Below are 15,467 nucleotides of genomic sequence, written 5' to 3'. Positions count from 1 at the left end.
TATTGGAGAGACAAGTTCACCTCTACTCCTCCCCATAAGTGCCAGTACTATACCATCCTTTTTCTTTCTTTTTTTTTTTTTTTTTTGTCAGTCCTGGGGCTTGAACTCAGCACTGTCCTTGGGCTTTTTCAAGGCTAGCCATCTGCCACTTGAGCCACACAGCACTGCTTCTGTCTTTTTCTATGTATGGGTACTGAGGAATCAAACCCGGGTCTTTGTGCATGCTAGGCGAGCACTCTACCACTAGGCCAAACTCCCAGCCCAAGCATCCCATTCTTCAAACCAGAATCTGGAAGTTGTCCTCAATCTCCTTCTTACAGTTCAGTTCCTTCTCCTCTATGGAGCTTGTCTGCCTCTCTCCTCCCTCCCTCTTTTCATCCCTCTCCTTTGTCCCCCTCCCCTCCCCCTTCTCGCTCTTTCTCTGTACTAGTACTGCGTACTGGGGTTTGAACTCAGGGCTTTGAGCTCTTACTTAGCAGTCAACTACTTGAGCCATGCTTCCAGTCCATCCTTTTTTTTCCTGTTGATTAATTCAAGACAGAGTCTTGATTCTCAGATCTCAGCCTCCCTAGTGGCTGGGATTCGAGGCCATCAGTGCCCAGCTACCTCTCCATTTCTGTTGTTACCATCCTTGCCACCATTTTTTCTTTGTCTGGATTGCTGGTGTTACCTCTTAACTGGTCTCCAGCTTCCCGCGGCTGTCTTTCATACTCCAGCTAGAACGAGCTGTTGGGACCTTATTCCCTACTCTTTGCTGTCTCAAGCTGACTCATGCTTTTAGAATAGAGTGTGGCCTCCTCCTCCTGGCTGCCATGGTCTGTCTGTCTGGCCACTGCGCACTTTACAAGCTCAAGTGTTTACTACATCCTGGTCCCAGGACCCTTTCCTCCATGCCTGCCTCATGTCATCTGTATTCCTGCCCTGCCACATTCCCTGTTCCCCTTTTCAAAAACCAAAGCATTCCTCAGATTTGGGCCTGGTACCAGGAAGGCTCTGCTAGAGTCTTCCTTGACCACCCTGTGTCTATTCTCTCTCTCTCTCTCTCTCTCTCTCTCTCTCTCTCTCTCTCTCTCTCTATATATATATATATATATATATATATATATATAATTATTATATGACTAAACACTTCCCTTTCTGGCACTTCAACCTTTTATATGTTTCTCTTTGTCTTATTTCTTTGTCCACTAGTAAACTAGTGGACAATCTCAGTATCCCAACCTCATCAGTATCAATTTCCTGAAAACTGGAGCCCTGTGTGCCTCATTCACTCCTATTTCCCCAGGTGCTAGCTCTGCCTCCTACATAACAGATGCTGAGAGCAATCATTCCTCTGCATTATAGGAGATTGGTCTTCAATCCATCCTCCCCACCCCAAGGGTACCCAAGTACATCATACTCAAGACCCTCTGGTGTACTTATAGCCTACACCATCCACTCGTGTCTGCCAGCTATCTGTACATTACTTTTAATACTTAATCCAGTGTCTTGTTTAGAGAGTCTGCTGTGTTCAGCACAATTTTCCCTAATGATTCTGATCTTTGGTGAAACAGTTGAATCTGCCAGTATTGAGGGCAGACTGCAAGTATCTGCCTGCCATCTCTAAAGAATTATCTGGGCTTGTGTTTATTTCTACAACTACATATGCATATATATACATATATATGTATATATATATTTGAGATTTAAATCTCTTGAGTGTACGTCAGATAGCAGCATACTTCAGCAATTCTTTCACACTTCAGCTTAGAAAAATGATCACCATGATAACATAAAATTCCCCCCCAAGATTTCCTTCAAACAGATTTATCTGGCTTTCTCAGGTATAATCCATTTGCGTTCTGAGTGAAATTGATTTCTAATCTTCACTGCTGACTTAGCTAAAGAGAAGCTAGAACTCTCAGAGCTATGCATGTACAGAGCTGTCCCCATGAGCTCAGGGCATGGACTTCAAATGAACTTCAGATCCTCAGCAGGCCCCACTGGAAAGTTGCAGGAGAGAGGGTGCACTGAGATTATTTTTCCTCCAGATGGCAGAGGCAAAATGTGCCCCCAGGCATAAAGCACCTTAGGCCATCCTGCAAAGATCTGTGGGGTGCCATCAAATAAAACAATATACTTATAAATTATTTCCAGAGGAGAGGCAAGCTGAAAGAATGAGGAAATAATGGCTGAAAATTTGCTAGTTGATGAAAGACCTGAATGTCTACACTGAAGAAACTTAACCAGCTTGAAGAGGATATACTCAAAAGAGATGTACACTGAAACACTTTGTGATAACGGCTATAAATTATTGAGTTTTCACTGGTTAATGCTATAGTTGTTAGCATGGCACACTCACTGGATCTAGCAGTCAAGGTCAGGGCCAACTCATTGCCTTGTGGCTAAATGGAAAGCCATCTTCAGAGCAGGTCTGCATTCCTGTCTGCTTTTCTGTTGGTAGCACTGGAGACTGAATTCAGGGCTTTGAGCTTGGTAGGCAGGTTTCTTACTACTTAAACCACACCTCCAGCCCCAGTCTACACTGTTTCTTTCCAATATGGTAGAGTCTTGCTTTAGGCATGGGCTGGCCCAGGCTGTTTGTGATTTCTTGTGCCACTGAGGTTGACAGGCCCTTGACACTGCACCTAGCCATGGTGCTTCCCAGAAGCCAGGATAGCAGACATGTGCCACCTTTCCTTATGTCATTGGTTGAGATGGAGTCTCATAAAACTTCTTGAAGAGGCCGACCTCCTCTCCTACCTATCCCCATCAAGGCTCCATGGCAGCTACCTGGTTAACCGGAACATGTTTGAGTAAGCAGACTGAATAGCTGCCCAGGAAACTTTGTGCAGCAGCATCTAAGAGCCACAAGGAATGTCCCAGGGTACTCTAGGCTGGAGAGAGAACAATAGTCTAGAATCTTAAAGCCATGTCATGTTAAGGTGTCAGCGCCCTGAAACATAGCATAATTATGAAAGGAAAACTTGATCCTTAGTCTATGCTTACTGTTGGAAATAGCATGCTTTCTTTTGATTTTTACATTGTCTTATATTTTTGCCCATTTCTTAGTGGAAATTACTATTAGTAGAAAATGACCTGTTCGTGTGGGAAGAAAATGAAAATTGAGCTACAGTTACCTTTAGGTCTAGTCTTAAAAACATACACATTCATTATATCATTAATTTTTAATATTTTAAATCACTCATTAAAGAACTACTTGAATTTAACACATTATTCTTGTCCAAAGTACCATTTACTTAGTGCGACTTCGGAAAATGCCTTTAGAGCATAATTTCCCCTGCCATTGTCTGCTCAAACAAGGCCTCTCCCTGTTTGGTTGCCCTTCAAAACCTTCTGGGATAGCAAAATGGGAACCTGCCAGTAGCTTCAGGACCATTTCTCCTTTTCTTTTCCTGGGTCTCCCATGGAGTCACATAAGTGAGAAGTTCAGTGTAACCGAAGTGTCATCAGTCAGGAACTTGAGATTATCCTGAAAGTTAGGAAGCAATCTTCCTCTAGAGACTCAGAAGGGGCCGAGGAACAGAAGTTCAGATTGCCTGACGACATGTGAATCTGACAGGCAGATTCCATGTTATGGTAAGGGCAGGTGTAAGCATTTATATGTGCCCTGAGAAAGCCAGTGGAGCCATCTGTGTCACCTGAGTCCCCTGTGAGGGCCATGAGTCTTTGGTCTGCAGCAGTGGCTGGTAGTAGAGTTCCACATTTGAGAACACAAAGCCTTCACTGACACATATTGAAGCCCTGGCTTCCTTGGTTTCCTTTAGAAGAGGAGTTTGGCGGTGAGGGAAACCAGCAGGATGTGAATGGCATCCATAATGGGGTTACTGTAAGCGCGCACAGCCAAACTTCTGGGTGTGATCTTGGTTCTTGGTTTGGGAGTGGTGGGCCTGGTGGGCCTGGTGGGCCTGCTGGGCCTGGTGGTCCTGGCTTTGCCCCTGAGCATTGATGCTGAGGTTGGGTCATTCTTAGAAGATGGGCTGGCTGGAGAAGTCAAGGTTGTGATTATTGCTGAAAAACAAACAAAATCCCAATGGTATCAGACCCTCTGTGGGGTGGGGAGAGGGGGCTAGAAGCAGCAGCTAAGCTGGCAGTATTCTGGAGCCAGAGTTCATGAGCAGAATTCAATGGGCACCTTTGTGCCAGGTGTGTACACAGTAGGGCCACGGTGAGTGGGTACATAGGGTGAAGTCACCAAAATCATTAAGTCCTTTCCCACAGTCCTTTCAGGCTCCAGGATGACCTATTGAATTTATTCACCCGATGAATTTATTGTTGGGGTGGAGAGGCTGCCCTTAGATACTTCCTGTCCTTCCTATTGGATTAACCAGTACAGCTCCGAACCAGAACGGCACAAGGTTATGTTTTCCTTGCTGATGTCAAGGGCTTTCTGCTATCCAGATCTGAGAACTGCCATCTCTGCTTTCAAAGTTGGGAGAAAGATGCACACTCCAGATTCCTGACTGTTCAATGGCTTCTGAGGTGCTACCATTTCCACCTGCAGGGGTCTGACTGAGGAGAGCTCTCAGAGAAGCAGAGGAGCTAGACTTGTAATCCTGGGGCCTTGTCTGATGCTGGGTAAATGAGCTGGGGGCTTAGACACTTCAAGGATCTAAATGACTATAGAGAGGGTCCCTTTGAAATACCTTCAACCACTGGAAAACTCTTTGGTTACAAGAAGGAAACTAACCCTAGTGTGTAGTGAGTTACCAGCCTTGGGGCAGTCTCTGGCCAGCCGGGAGGCTGCATTCCAGTCTAGTGGCCATTGTCTTAGATCAGTTAGCATTTCCCCAGGATAAATATTTCTCTAGAACTGTACAGAGCTAGAGTTAGGCCCATAACGTTTTTCTTTTAATGAAGTTTTATTATGTAACCCAGGCTGGCTTCAAACTCTCCACTGCCTGTCTCAGCCTCTCTACTGTTAGGATTATAGGTATGTCTTATCGTACTCTTCCTTCCTTCCTTCCTTCCTTCCTTCCTTCCTTCCTTCCTTCCTTCCTTCCTTCCTTCTTTCTTTCTTCCTTTCCCCCTCCTTCCCTCTCTCTTTCCCTCCCTCCCTCCTTCCCTCCCTCCCCCCTCCCTCCCTTCCTCTCTCCCTCCCTTCCTCCCTCCCTCCCTCCTTTCCTTTCCTTCCTTCCTTCCTTCCTTCCTTCCTTCCTTCCTTCCTTCCTTCCTTCCTTCTTTCTGCCCTCTCTCCCTCCCTCCCTTCCTCCCTCTTTCCCTCCCTCCCTCCCTCCCTCCCCCCTCTCTGTCTCTCTGTCTCTCTGTCTCTCTCTGTCTCTCTCTGTCTCTCTCTCTCTCTCTCTCTCTCTCTCTCTCTCTCTCTCTCTCTCTCTTTCACTTGATTTTGTTAACGTGGAGTTACTAAGGTCTTGTTTAGAAACAAACATCTCCTTTCCTTAGCATTTACGCCTCTGTGCATCCTGGAACTGTTCTTGAGGAAGAAAACATCTCAGAGAACATCTTCTCTGGAGAAAACATCTTCTCCAGATAAAAAGCCACCAAGGAAGCAAGTTCAGACTTTTCTGTCATAGTTGCTGTAGGCATAATCACTTTAAAAGTTGTTGTTGGAAATAAGTATCCCCTTGAACATAGTTTATCAATGCATGCTCAGTAGGACCAGGCGTGACTTGCAGTGTTCTGGAGCTCATGGGGAAGTTCTGTTATTTGGACACTGAGGAAGACTTAATTATTCCTGTCCTTTGGATTGTGTACTTAAAAACATCCTTAAATCTGTCACTTTAGTTTTGATGTAAGACTAAGCATGAGATTAGAATTAGGATCTTCCGTGCTCAGGCCCTGAGCTCAAGCCCAGGACTGGCAAAAAAAAAAAAAAAAAAAAAAAAAAGGGCCGGGAGTTTGGCCTAGTGGTTAAAGTGCTTGCCTAGAATTAGGATCTTCCTTTTGCTTTTGACTTTTTTGAGCAATGTTGGGGACACAGATTTTTGTAAGTCTGGGTTTTTCCAAGTTTTTCTGTTTTAACTTTCTACAGGGAGGGGATGGAAGGGAGATGAGGAGTGACACACCTCAGGAAAGGATGAGGTTGGGGCTGCAGCGTGTAAAACGCCAGTGGAAGCCCCTCTGGATGGCAGTCCATGGGTACTTGAAGAACTCATGAGACCATATTTGTGTGATACCACCCCTTCAGGGGCAGCTCTTCCCCAGGCCCCCCATCCTTTAGATAAAATCTGTCCCTGAGCTTTTGTGCTGTACCCCTTAAGCCACAGCTCTACTTCTGGCTTTTTTTTTTTTGGTGGTTAATTGGAGATAAGTGTCTCATGGACTTTTCTGCCTGGTCTGGCTTAGAACCTCCATTCTTAGATTACAGTTTCCTGAGTATCTAGGATTTCAGTCATGAACCACTTGGCACCTGGTGGAGTGGAAATTCTTTACAGAAATCAGGGGTGTTGCTTCTCATATGGATGTTTATATGGTATTGAATAGAAACAGCTCTTTTAGAAGCAGGCGTTTTGGAGCCAGTGGTGACTATGAAAATTTCTGGGAATTTGCAGAAAACTTGGGGAACCTTTTTTCTAGCAGGGTGAAAGGATGGGGACAAATCTTAGGTAGGTTGTAAGGTGCTGAAAAATTTAACTGGCATCTTGGGAATACATAATTCGCAGACCCCCATTCTCCTCCCCCCCCATTTAGGGTACCCACAAATAACTTTTCCCAGCTGTTTAGGCATACTGCCCAATATACAAACCGGCTGAAAAGAAACTCACTTTCATTCAGTGGTATGGCAAAAAAGTTGGCTGTGTTGTTGTGATCCACCATGAAGACACTGGAGGGTAAAACAAGGAGTGATAGGGTGAGCGATAGGGCTGGAATTCTCAAGTCCAGCTCCCATTTCTGCCTCTCTTTGTGCTTATTTCCTTTGTGGTACAGTGAGCCTCAAAGTGAATTCCTGCTCTGTTTGAGATGGCTCTTTAACTCAATTCCCCCAGCCAGGAGGTCAGGCCCAACACATCCAGACTGCAGTATTAGCCCTCTTAGGTTGAATGCCAACCCCCCACACAGCCCACATAAACACAGAAAAGTGCAAGACAGAAAAGATGGGATGTTCTTACTGAAGCTCGACTGGAAGGGTTTTCACCATAAAGGGGACTGTCCAGACGCCCCTGACAACTGTGTCATTCAGTGTCTTCATTTCGTACACGGCCGTGTACCCTGTGTTATCGAAGCATTTCTTGGTAGGGTTTTCCCAGATGCCTATTGCCTGGTTGTCCTTCACAGATCGCGTGTGCACCTCAGTGATTTGGTCACTCACTGGAATGGTCACTAGGAAGAGAGGGTGGGGAGAAAGCAGTTAGCCCATCTGTCAGTGCCAGCCCAGGGTGAGGGGCGAAGCTCACAGCAGACATGTACAAAGAAGGGGTGTGTGTCACATCGTTTTATCATTGTAAACAAGTTGAGGAATGAGTTAGATGTCTAGTAGGCTCATGACTGTAATCCTAGCTACTCAGGAGGCTGGGATCTGAGGATTGGGGTTCAAAGCCAACCCTGGGGACAGGAAAAAGTCCATGAGACTCTTCTCTCCAATTAACCACAAGAAAACAGGAAATGGAGCTCCAAGTGGTAGAGCACTAGTCATAGTGAAAAAGCTCAGGGGCCCAGGCCCCAAGTTCAAGCCCCAGGTGGGGAAAAAGTTGGGGAATGGAAGGAAATCCATTAACTATGATGATTTCCTGGTCGTGAGATCACAGATGATTGATAGGTTCTGCCTAGTGCTACTCTGGCATTTTCTAACTTTTCCATAGCACGAGGTAGATGAAGGACCTTTCCTCTAGCCATGGTGCTGCTTCACAGAAGGACTGAGGTCCTAAAAGTGGACACCTCTTTGAGCCAAGGCCCATCTGCAGGATGAGAGGATGAGGAGGAGCCTGGGGGGGGTGCCTCCCAGGGGATGACTGTCACCTGGAAAGGGTCAGGTGGGCTCTTGGGGAGTATTCTATAAACATCTGGAAACATCTCTGCCAAGTAAAGCCAAGCCTTGGGCCTGGCCCCAGAAGTTCTGTTGCCCAAAAGGAGACCAAGGCATTGAGGAGGGGGCAGCGTCTGAGCGCAGGGGTCTCCTGGGATGAGCAGAAAAATACATGCCCCAGATGAGTGCCTCCCGTGACCCAGCCTGGCATGTGCTCCTGGCACTGCAGATACCTGCACGGGGCAGCATTCAGACATGAAACAGGGTGAGTTTCAACACAGTCATTCAGTCTCTTCCTCTCTTCCAAGAGCTCTGTGAGTAAATTCCTCCATGTCAGCCTTCCATGACCTCCCAGTCACCCGAAATCCCACCAGAGATTTCTCCACCAAGTAAAGGAAGTGGATTGTGTGGCAGCATACGCCTGCAATCCTAGATCCAATTCTGGCTTGACATTTAGAAGCAAGTCATGTCCCTTTCCAGTCTTGGTTTGAGTGTGTGTGTGTGTGTGTGTGTGTGTGTGTGTGTGTGTGTGTGCGTTGGTGCTACAGCTTGAATTCAGGACTGAGTGCTGTCCCTGAGTCTTTTTGTACTTAGGGCCAGCACTCTACCACTTGAGCCACAGCACTACTTCTGGCACTTTCTGAGCAGTTTATTGGACATGAGTCTCATGGACTTTCCTGTCCTTGCTGGCCTGAATAACTAGGAATGCAGGCAAGAGCTATCAGAACCCTGTTGATTTCTTTTCTTTCTTTTTTTTTTTAGTCCTGGTGCTATCTAGGATAACAATGCCTATTCTGGAAAGGTTCCTGGGAGGATTAAAAAAGAAAATCTTAAAGGTTTTATTATGTGATGGATATCAGATACATTACAATCGCAATTGTTCTTATGTTGTGTTTGGCATGTTCTATTTCTATGGCCTCCTAGTTTGCTTTGCTAATCAAAGTCAGCTGACTCAAATGCATCTTGCCTTGACTTGCTCAGGGAGGCCCTGACATTTGTCTCACATCTGTGTAACCTGGTGTGGAGGAAAGTGACACATGACGGTCATAGGAACCGGTCATAAGAATGTCACCCCTCCAAGGACGTATTTGTGCCTGTCTCTGTTGCTTCCCTCTTTCACCAGGAGCCAAGCCCTCCTCCTCCCTTTCCCGTGTTCCTGGATTTCTGGACTGCGTGCTAGCTTCACCAGATTTTATCCTGCAGCCAGTCCAGCAGGAAGCACTCCGGCCCAAAGCCTCACTGTATCCTGTCTGCTGCCGTGTTTGTGTTTCTGCCACTGCCTGTCAGTGATAATGACTAGCTTGTAGGTTTCAGGACCTGAAGGGTCTGACCTCTCTCTACCGGCTGCATCCTGCTCTAGGGCAGCTGGCCTTCCTGGTTGTGCAAATGCACCTGGCCCACACCTGGCCCACATTTGGCCCACAGCTAGCCCCAGCCTTACCTCAGACTGGGCTGCCTGCCTGTAATGCTTCCTTCTTTCTCATGATACATCCCTTTCCGTGTCCACCCCTGAGATCCTGCTCAGGTCCTGCCTTTGGACTGGTCCAGCCTCCCTCTCCTCTCATACTAGGGACATTCATATCTGTTGCTGTAAAGTCATGGACTTCATTACATTCAGTGCTTTCAGCTGTGTCAGTATCTGGCCAGCCCAGTGTTGGGCACTTGGAGGCCACACTGAATGTGGGGTGGTGCCCTTTAAGCTGAAGGTTCAGGAAGAAAGTGGAATCACCTCCTCTCACCTGCCTGTACAAGCTAAGAATGTGGCTTAGTGGTAGCGTGCTTACCTAGCATACATGAAGCCCTGAGTTGGATTCCTCAGTACCACATAAACAGAAAAAGCCAGAAGTGGCACTGTGGCTCAAGTGGTAGAGTGCTAGGCTTGAGCAAAAGAAGCTCAGGGACACTGCCCAGGCCCTTAGTTCAAGCCCACCCAGGACTGGGGGAAAAATGGAGACAGATGCTAAATAGGATATGATGTAATGTAACTTAATGTAAATGCTATAGACTTAAGGGCTCCTTTTCTCCCTTCCTTCCTTCCTTCCTTCCCTCCTTCCTCCCTTCCTTCTTTTCTCCCTTCCTCCCTTCTTCCCTTTTTCCCTCCCTCCCCTTTTCCTTTTCCCCTCCATTTGTCACTTGGCTCTTCTCATCCCCACAGGCAGAGGAGCTTCATCCTCCGTGGAACTCATTCCTACGGTGAGTCAGATTCCCACAGAGAATCTTGTGCTTTGCAGTTCTGAAATGGGATCTGATGCGTAGACTTAGGAGGAAACTGAGTTCTTTCCCCTGTCTCCCTTCTCCTTGGCTCCACCAGACCCCTCTGAAACTGTTATTGTCATCCTACTTCCACACCTCTCCTCCCGTCTCCTTCCCTCCAGAAAGCTTTCTTGCCTTCCGTACCTTGCTTACCACTTGGGCCTCGTATGTGTTTTCTTACACCGGGGCCTCAAATCACTCTTGCATTCAGGCTCCTCATTCTTCCTAGTCCCAGTAGAATTCAACTCTGTATGTCTTCCCTTACAAAGTCATCCTCCCTGCCCTGGTGGGACCAGGTCCGCTTCCCTAGGGACTGGGGAAGGGGGTGTCATAAAGGAAGTGTTTAGTGGCAGTCCCTAGGGAAAAGAAAGAAAAGAGCAGGGGACAGAGAAGAGAAGCAGCCTGAGTGTAAAGGCATGTCAGGCCATTCCCCAGCGGAGCGCAGCAATCGATAGCCTCAAAATCCAGTCAGACTTTTAAGGGAGATATGATGGTGTTAAGAGGAGATAAAACAAGAAGACAGGCTCAGAAGTTGGGTCCACATTGACTGTGTGATTTAGGCAGTATTAGTACTGTTATATTCTAGTGTCTAGGGAAGGCTTTAACTTCTCAACTGTAAACTGGGAGATGAATGGAGTTTGCCCCTAGATCAGTTGCTGGCTTGTAGCTGAGGATGTCTGATTTCACTCTGATGATGGAGAGATGTACAGAGGCTCAGGGCTGAGTCTCTGAGGCTGGAAATCTGGGACATATTCTTTTGCCACTTCTCCCATAGCTCTGCGACTGAGTAAGTCACTTAGCCCCTGTGCCATTTTCTCATCTCCAAGATGAGAACGGTAGTAGGAACTAAACAAACATTGCAGATGCCGTTGCTGCTCTCATAAAACCAACCAGCATATTCCTTGACTGGTATGTGTGGCTGACCCCACAGGGCTATTTATAAAACGTATTCCAGATACTTCTAAGAAAATTTGATTTAGAATGAGCTGGGGAGCTGGTGGCTCAACACCTGTAATCTAGGTACCCAGAAGGCTCAGATCTGAGGATGGAGGTTCAAAGCCAGCCTGGGCAGGAAATTCCTTGAGATTCTTATCTCTGCTTCACCCTCATGAAGACCAGAAGTGGAGCTGTGGCTCACATGGTAGAGCTTGAGTACAAAAGCTAAGTGATAGGATGAGGCCTTGAGTTCAAGCCCCAGTATAGGCACATGCACATGCACATACACATACACACATATGCTCTCCCCCCCACACAAAGACAGATTTAAGATCCTGAATGAGACCGAACGTATGGCTTAGTGATAAAGTGCTTGCCTAGCATGCATAAAACCCTGGGTTCAATTCCTTGGTGCTACATACACAGAAACAAGGCGGAAGTGGTGCTGTGGCTTAAGTGGTAGAGCACCAGCCTTGAGAAAGCCCAAGGACAACACCCAGGCCCTGAGTTCTAGCCCCAGGACTAGAAAGAAAAAGATCCTGATTGAGCATTGACTCCAGGCTCCTTTATTAGCACTATTCCCTGAGCAAGCAGTGGAACTTCTCAGAATGCAAATAGTGCCTTCTAGAGAGGGGCTAGGGCCCTATGCCTATTGCCATCCACAGGAGTGCTGTTCTGCTAAGTGGGTGTGAAGAGACTACATGCGGTGGTGTAATTTTTACCCTTGAGTAATTAATGCCCCACACTTTCTTCTGTCTTCTTCTTCTTCTTCTTCTTCTTCTTCTTCTTCTTCTTCTTCTTCTTCTTCTTCTTCTTTCTCTTCCTTCTCCTCCTCCTCCTCCTCCTCCTCCTCCTCCTCCTCCTCCTCCTCCTCCTCCTCCTCCTCCTCCCTTCCTCCCTCCCCCCTCCTTTTCTTCTTTTCTCTAGCTGTGCTCTTGCTGGGGCTCAGATAATCTGAGCATGGGAACTTTATGCTTCCTGTGGTTTAGGTGCCTCGAGAAACAGACAGAAAGAGTCCCCTCCTCGCACTCAATCCCCATTTCCTACCTGCTTCAGAGATAACCTATTTGGTGTAGCTAAGAGAGGGATGGCGTTCTGGTTAGTCGCTAGGAAGCACTGGGGTTGGCAGACAGCATGGCGGCTACTCACCTGTGTAGAAGGCTTCGTCCTTTGGCACCGTCTTAATGGTCGTGATGCCCGGGTTAGTGGTGTTGACGATCCTATCAAAGCCCACGCAGTTGTTACTTTGGTATGTGAAGAAGTCAGCAGAGGAGAATGGGAGCACCAGGTACAGAAACAGCCCTAGTTCAGGCAGCGAGGCTCTGAGCACCGCCATGGTTGAGCTTTTGCTTCAATGACTTGGGCCTGGTACAGGTAACGCAGAGGACCAACTATGCTTCTGCTTATAAGCTCTGGGGCTGGAGCTTCTGGGTGACGTCACACATGCAAATCTTCTTCCCACCCCTCCTGAAAATACACTGCCTTCTGGAATCTGGCCCAAGATTTCACCAGGAATGAATCACTAGTCTCTACTTACCTATCACCAGCAGTACTCTGCCATTCTGGTTTTACTCAAAGAGGAGGCTGAACAGATAGATGGTGGCTTTGGGCTGCATCTCATTCCCTTAGGCATCTGCTGGTGAGGAAAGCCTGTGAGAAGGCTGATTGCTGGCAGGGAGCGTAGCTGGTTCTCCCAAACCAGCCTGCGTGGAGGCTCTGCTCTTTGTGCAAGGAACCCAGGCATAGAAGCCCTCTTTGCTTGGTTTATTATGGAGCCCCTTCTGGGTCCTCCTTAAATGAGCATTCATTCCTACTTCCAGTTTATCTCCTGCCTAACACAGAAGTGGAATAACTATGTCTACATTGATATATACTTCGTTAGAAAGAAACAGCTTAAGGCCACCTTCTTCCTGATATTCTTTATGCAGCAAAAGGAAGCTGTGTAAGTATATGTAGACAGATACACAAATAAACATATTCTTCTTCTTATTAATATTAATGTTTGTCAGTTGTAGGGCTTGAACTCTGGGCCTGGGCTCTGTCCCTGAGCTCTTTAGCTCACGGCTAGTGCTCTACCACTTGAGCCACAGCGCCACTTTCAGTTTTCTAGTGGTTAATCGGAGATAAGAGTCTCACGGATTTCCGTGCCCAGGCTGGCTTTGAACGCCTCGATCCTCAGATCTCAGCCTCCCGAGTAGCTAAGATTACAGGCATGAGCCACCAGTGTCCAGCTACTATGCAGTCTGATTTTTAATGCATGCATGTTGTATTATATATTACTATATAGTCTATATTATATATTATGGTTCTTTTGGTTGAACCCAGGATCTCAATCTCTGGGCATTATGCAGGGTAGAAAAGGCCTCTGCCACTGAGCCACATCACCATTTCTGACCAAATGACTTTTGCAAGACAACTTAAATGGGAGCAGAATGATCCTTTTAAATAAGTGGTGTTTGATAACTGAATGTCCATATGTAAAAGAATAATATTGAACTCACACCATATGCAAAAACAAATCCAAATGCATTGAGGACTTAAATGTAAAACAACAAAACTCTTGGGAATCTTCATGACTTTGGTTTAGATAATATTTCATTACTGATAGTTTTCCTCCCTCCCTCCCTCCCTCCTTCCTTTCCTTCCTTCCTTCTTTCTTTTCTTCTTTCTCCCTCCCTATCTCCCTCTCTTCCTCCCTCCTTCCTTTCATTAGTACCAGATTAAGGCAGTAGATCAGGAGAAGAGAAAAGACAGGAGTCTTGTTGACCATATAGGGACAACCAATTTGTTTACCAACTGGTAAAAGGGAAACAGAGGATTGTGGGAATGGGAACAACTTGGAAACTCATTTAAGCTAACAGTTACATTCACATACTGCAACAGAATCTGGGCTCATGGTATACTTGGGTAAAGATACTGCTGTGGCCTTGCATGTCTACTGGCTCTAGGAATAGCGGATCACAAAACAAAGTTGGTCTTTGATTCTACCAGGAATGACTTGATTATTCTAGAGGGCAGGGGACCAGAAGAAAATGAGTTTTAAAACAGTGCATGTGTGAGATACTACTCCCTCTACTCTTCTATGCCTGTCTCTGGAAACTTGGATTCTAGCTCCCGTAAAATCTCACTGTTCAAAAGCTTGTGATTTGAAAATAGTACTTTAAAAACATAAATGTATCTTCAGGGTGCAAGGAACAAGCACCCAGCTAATACCAGCTGCTGACTAATTAGCGCTTGTGTGGGGGGGACCTGCGATTCCTCACGTTTAACACTCTCCAAAAGGCCCTGGTGCCCGTCCACTGATCGCACCTTGAACACTAAGGGTTTAGCAGTGGATCTGTGGAAGCTAGATTGGAATGGAATGTCAGACTAATTGTTCCAGTTGGAAATGCTGGTTTTACGACTGTGTGCATCCCAAACTTGCCAGTCTGCCTGAAGCTTTTTGGGGGAGCCTGCACACCATGGAAGTTTGGTGGTCACTCCAGAGATGCCTCTTTGGGAAGGACAGTTAGAGAATTCAGATTAGCTGTTCTCCCAAAGATAAGAGAATCACTTGCCTTTTTCCTCTTGCGCAAGTCTCCTCCCAGCCCCCACCCCCACCCCAACAGTCAACTCTCTGCCTACTACGTGTTTGCTCTTCCTAGCATTTTGCATTCAGCTGTAGTCGAGCTACAGGCATTTTGCTTTTACTTTGCCATGTGTTTGCTTTGGAGGACATCTGGGACTCCTGCCTCGCCTTCGCTTTTTGTAGTTTTCTAATGCAATGGTTCATGGTTACTTCATTTGCTCCCATCGGGTCCTCCGTGGTATGTATAAGCACAGAGAAGGGTTCACACCACCCCAGCCTCCCATCATCTTGTTTGCAGTAGCAGTCAGTGGACTGGGTCTGGGGTCAGGGTGAGCTATCGAAGGTCATATGGCCTCAGGGGGCTTTTCACTTCCTGTCCTTGCTAAATTCTAGGCTGCTAACTTTATTTTTTTCCTTTTTGTCAGTCATAGGACTTGAACACTGGGCCTGGGTGCTGTCCTTGAGCTTTTCAGCTCAGGATGAGCATTCTACCACTTGAGCCACTGTGCCACTTCCAGTTTTCTAGTAGTTAATTGGAAATAAGAGTCTCATGGACTTTTGTGCCCAGGCTAGCTTTGAACCAGGATCCTCAGATCTCAGCCTTCTGAGTAGCTAGCTAGGATTATGGGCATGAGCCACTAGTGCCTAGCCAATTAACTACTAGAAAACCAGAAGTGGAGTTGTAGCTCAAATGGTAGAGTGCTAGCCTTGACCAAAGGAGCTCGGGGACAGCACCTGGGCCCTGAGTTCAAACCCCCTAACACCACCACCACCAACAACAATAAA

General features: G+C 46.6%; 1 protein-coding gene across 1 annotated transcript; it reads right to left on the bottom strand.

The window, feature by feature from the left end:
• Positions 1-3,763: 3,763 nt before the first annotated feature.
• Plet1 (placenta expressed transcript 1) lies at positions 3,764-12,449 on the bottom strand. The gene is made up of 4 exons (XM_090319331.1): positions 12,263-12,449; positions 7,071-7,281; positions 6,726-6,784; positions 3,764-4,011 (listed from the first exon to the last, which is right to left on the bottom strand). Exons 1-4 carry the CDS (start codon positions 12,447-12,449, stop codon positions 3,764-3,766), a joined length of 705 nt encoding a protein of 234 aa, XP_090175457.1.
• Positions 12,450-15,467: the final 3,018 nt, after the last annotated feature.

Source organism: Megascapheus bottae, chromosome 27 (assembly GCF_031878675.1).
Source record: "Megascapheus bottae isolate mThoBot1 chromosome 27, mThoBot2.hap1, whole genome shotgun sequence".
Classification (NCBI taxonomy): Eukaryota; Metazoa; Chordata; class Mammalia; order Rodentia; family Geomyidae; genus Megascapheus; species Megascapheus bottae.
The sequence above is the reverse complement of the archived record's forward strand: the minus strand, read 5'-3'. Positions and strand labels throughout refer to the sequence as shown.

Bases quoted from the DNA above. Each gene is read 5' to 3' on its own strand.
- Plet1 (XM_090319331.1), bottom strand. From the start codon at position 12,449: ATGGCGGTGCTCAGAGCCTCGCTGCCTGAACTAGGGCTGTTTCTGTAC. The intron at 7,282-12,262 runs GTGAGTAGCCGC...CTCTCTTCCTAG, and splicing joins GGACGAAGCCTTCTACACAG to TGACCATTCCAGTGAGTGAC. The intron at 4,012-6,725 runs GTGAGTTTCTTT...TTTGTTTTTCAG, and splicing joins TGCCATACCACTGAATGAAA to CAATAATCACAACCTTGACT.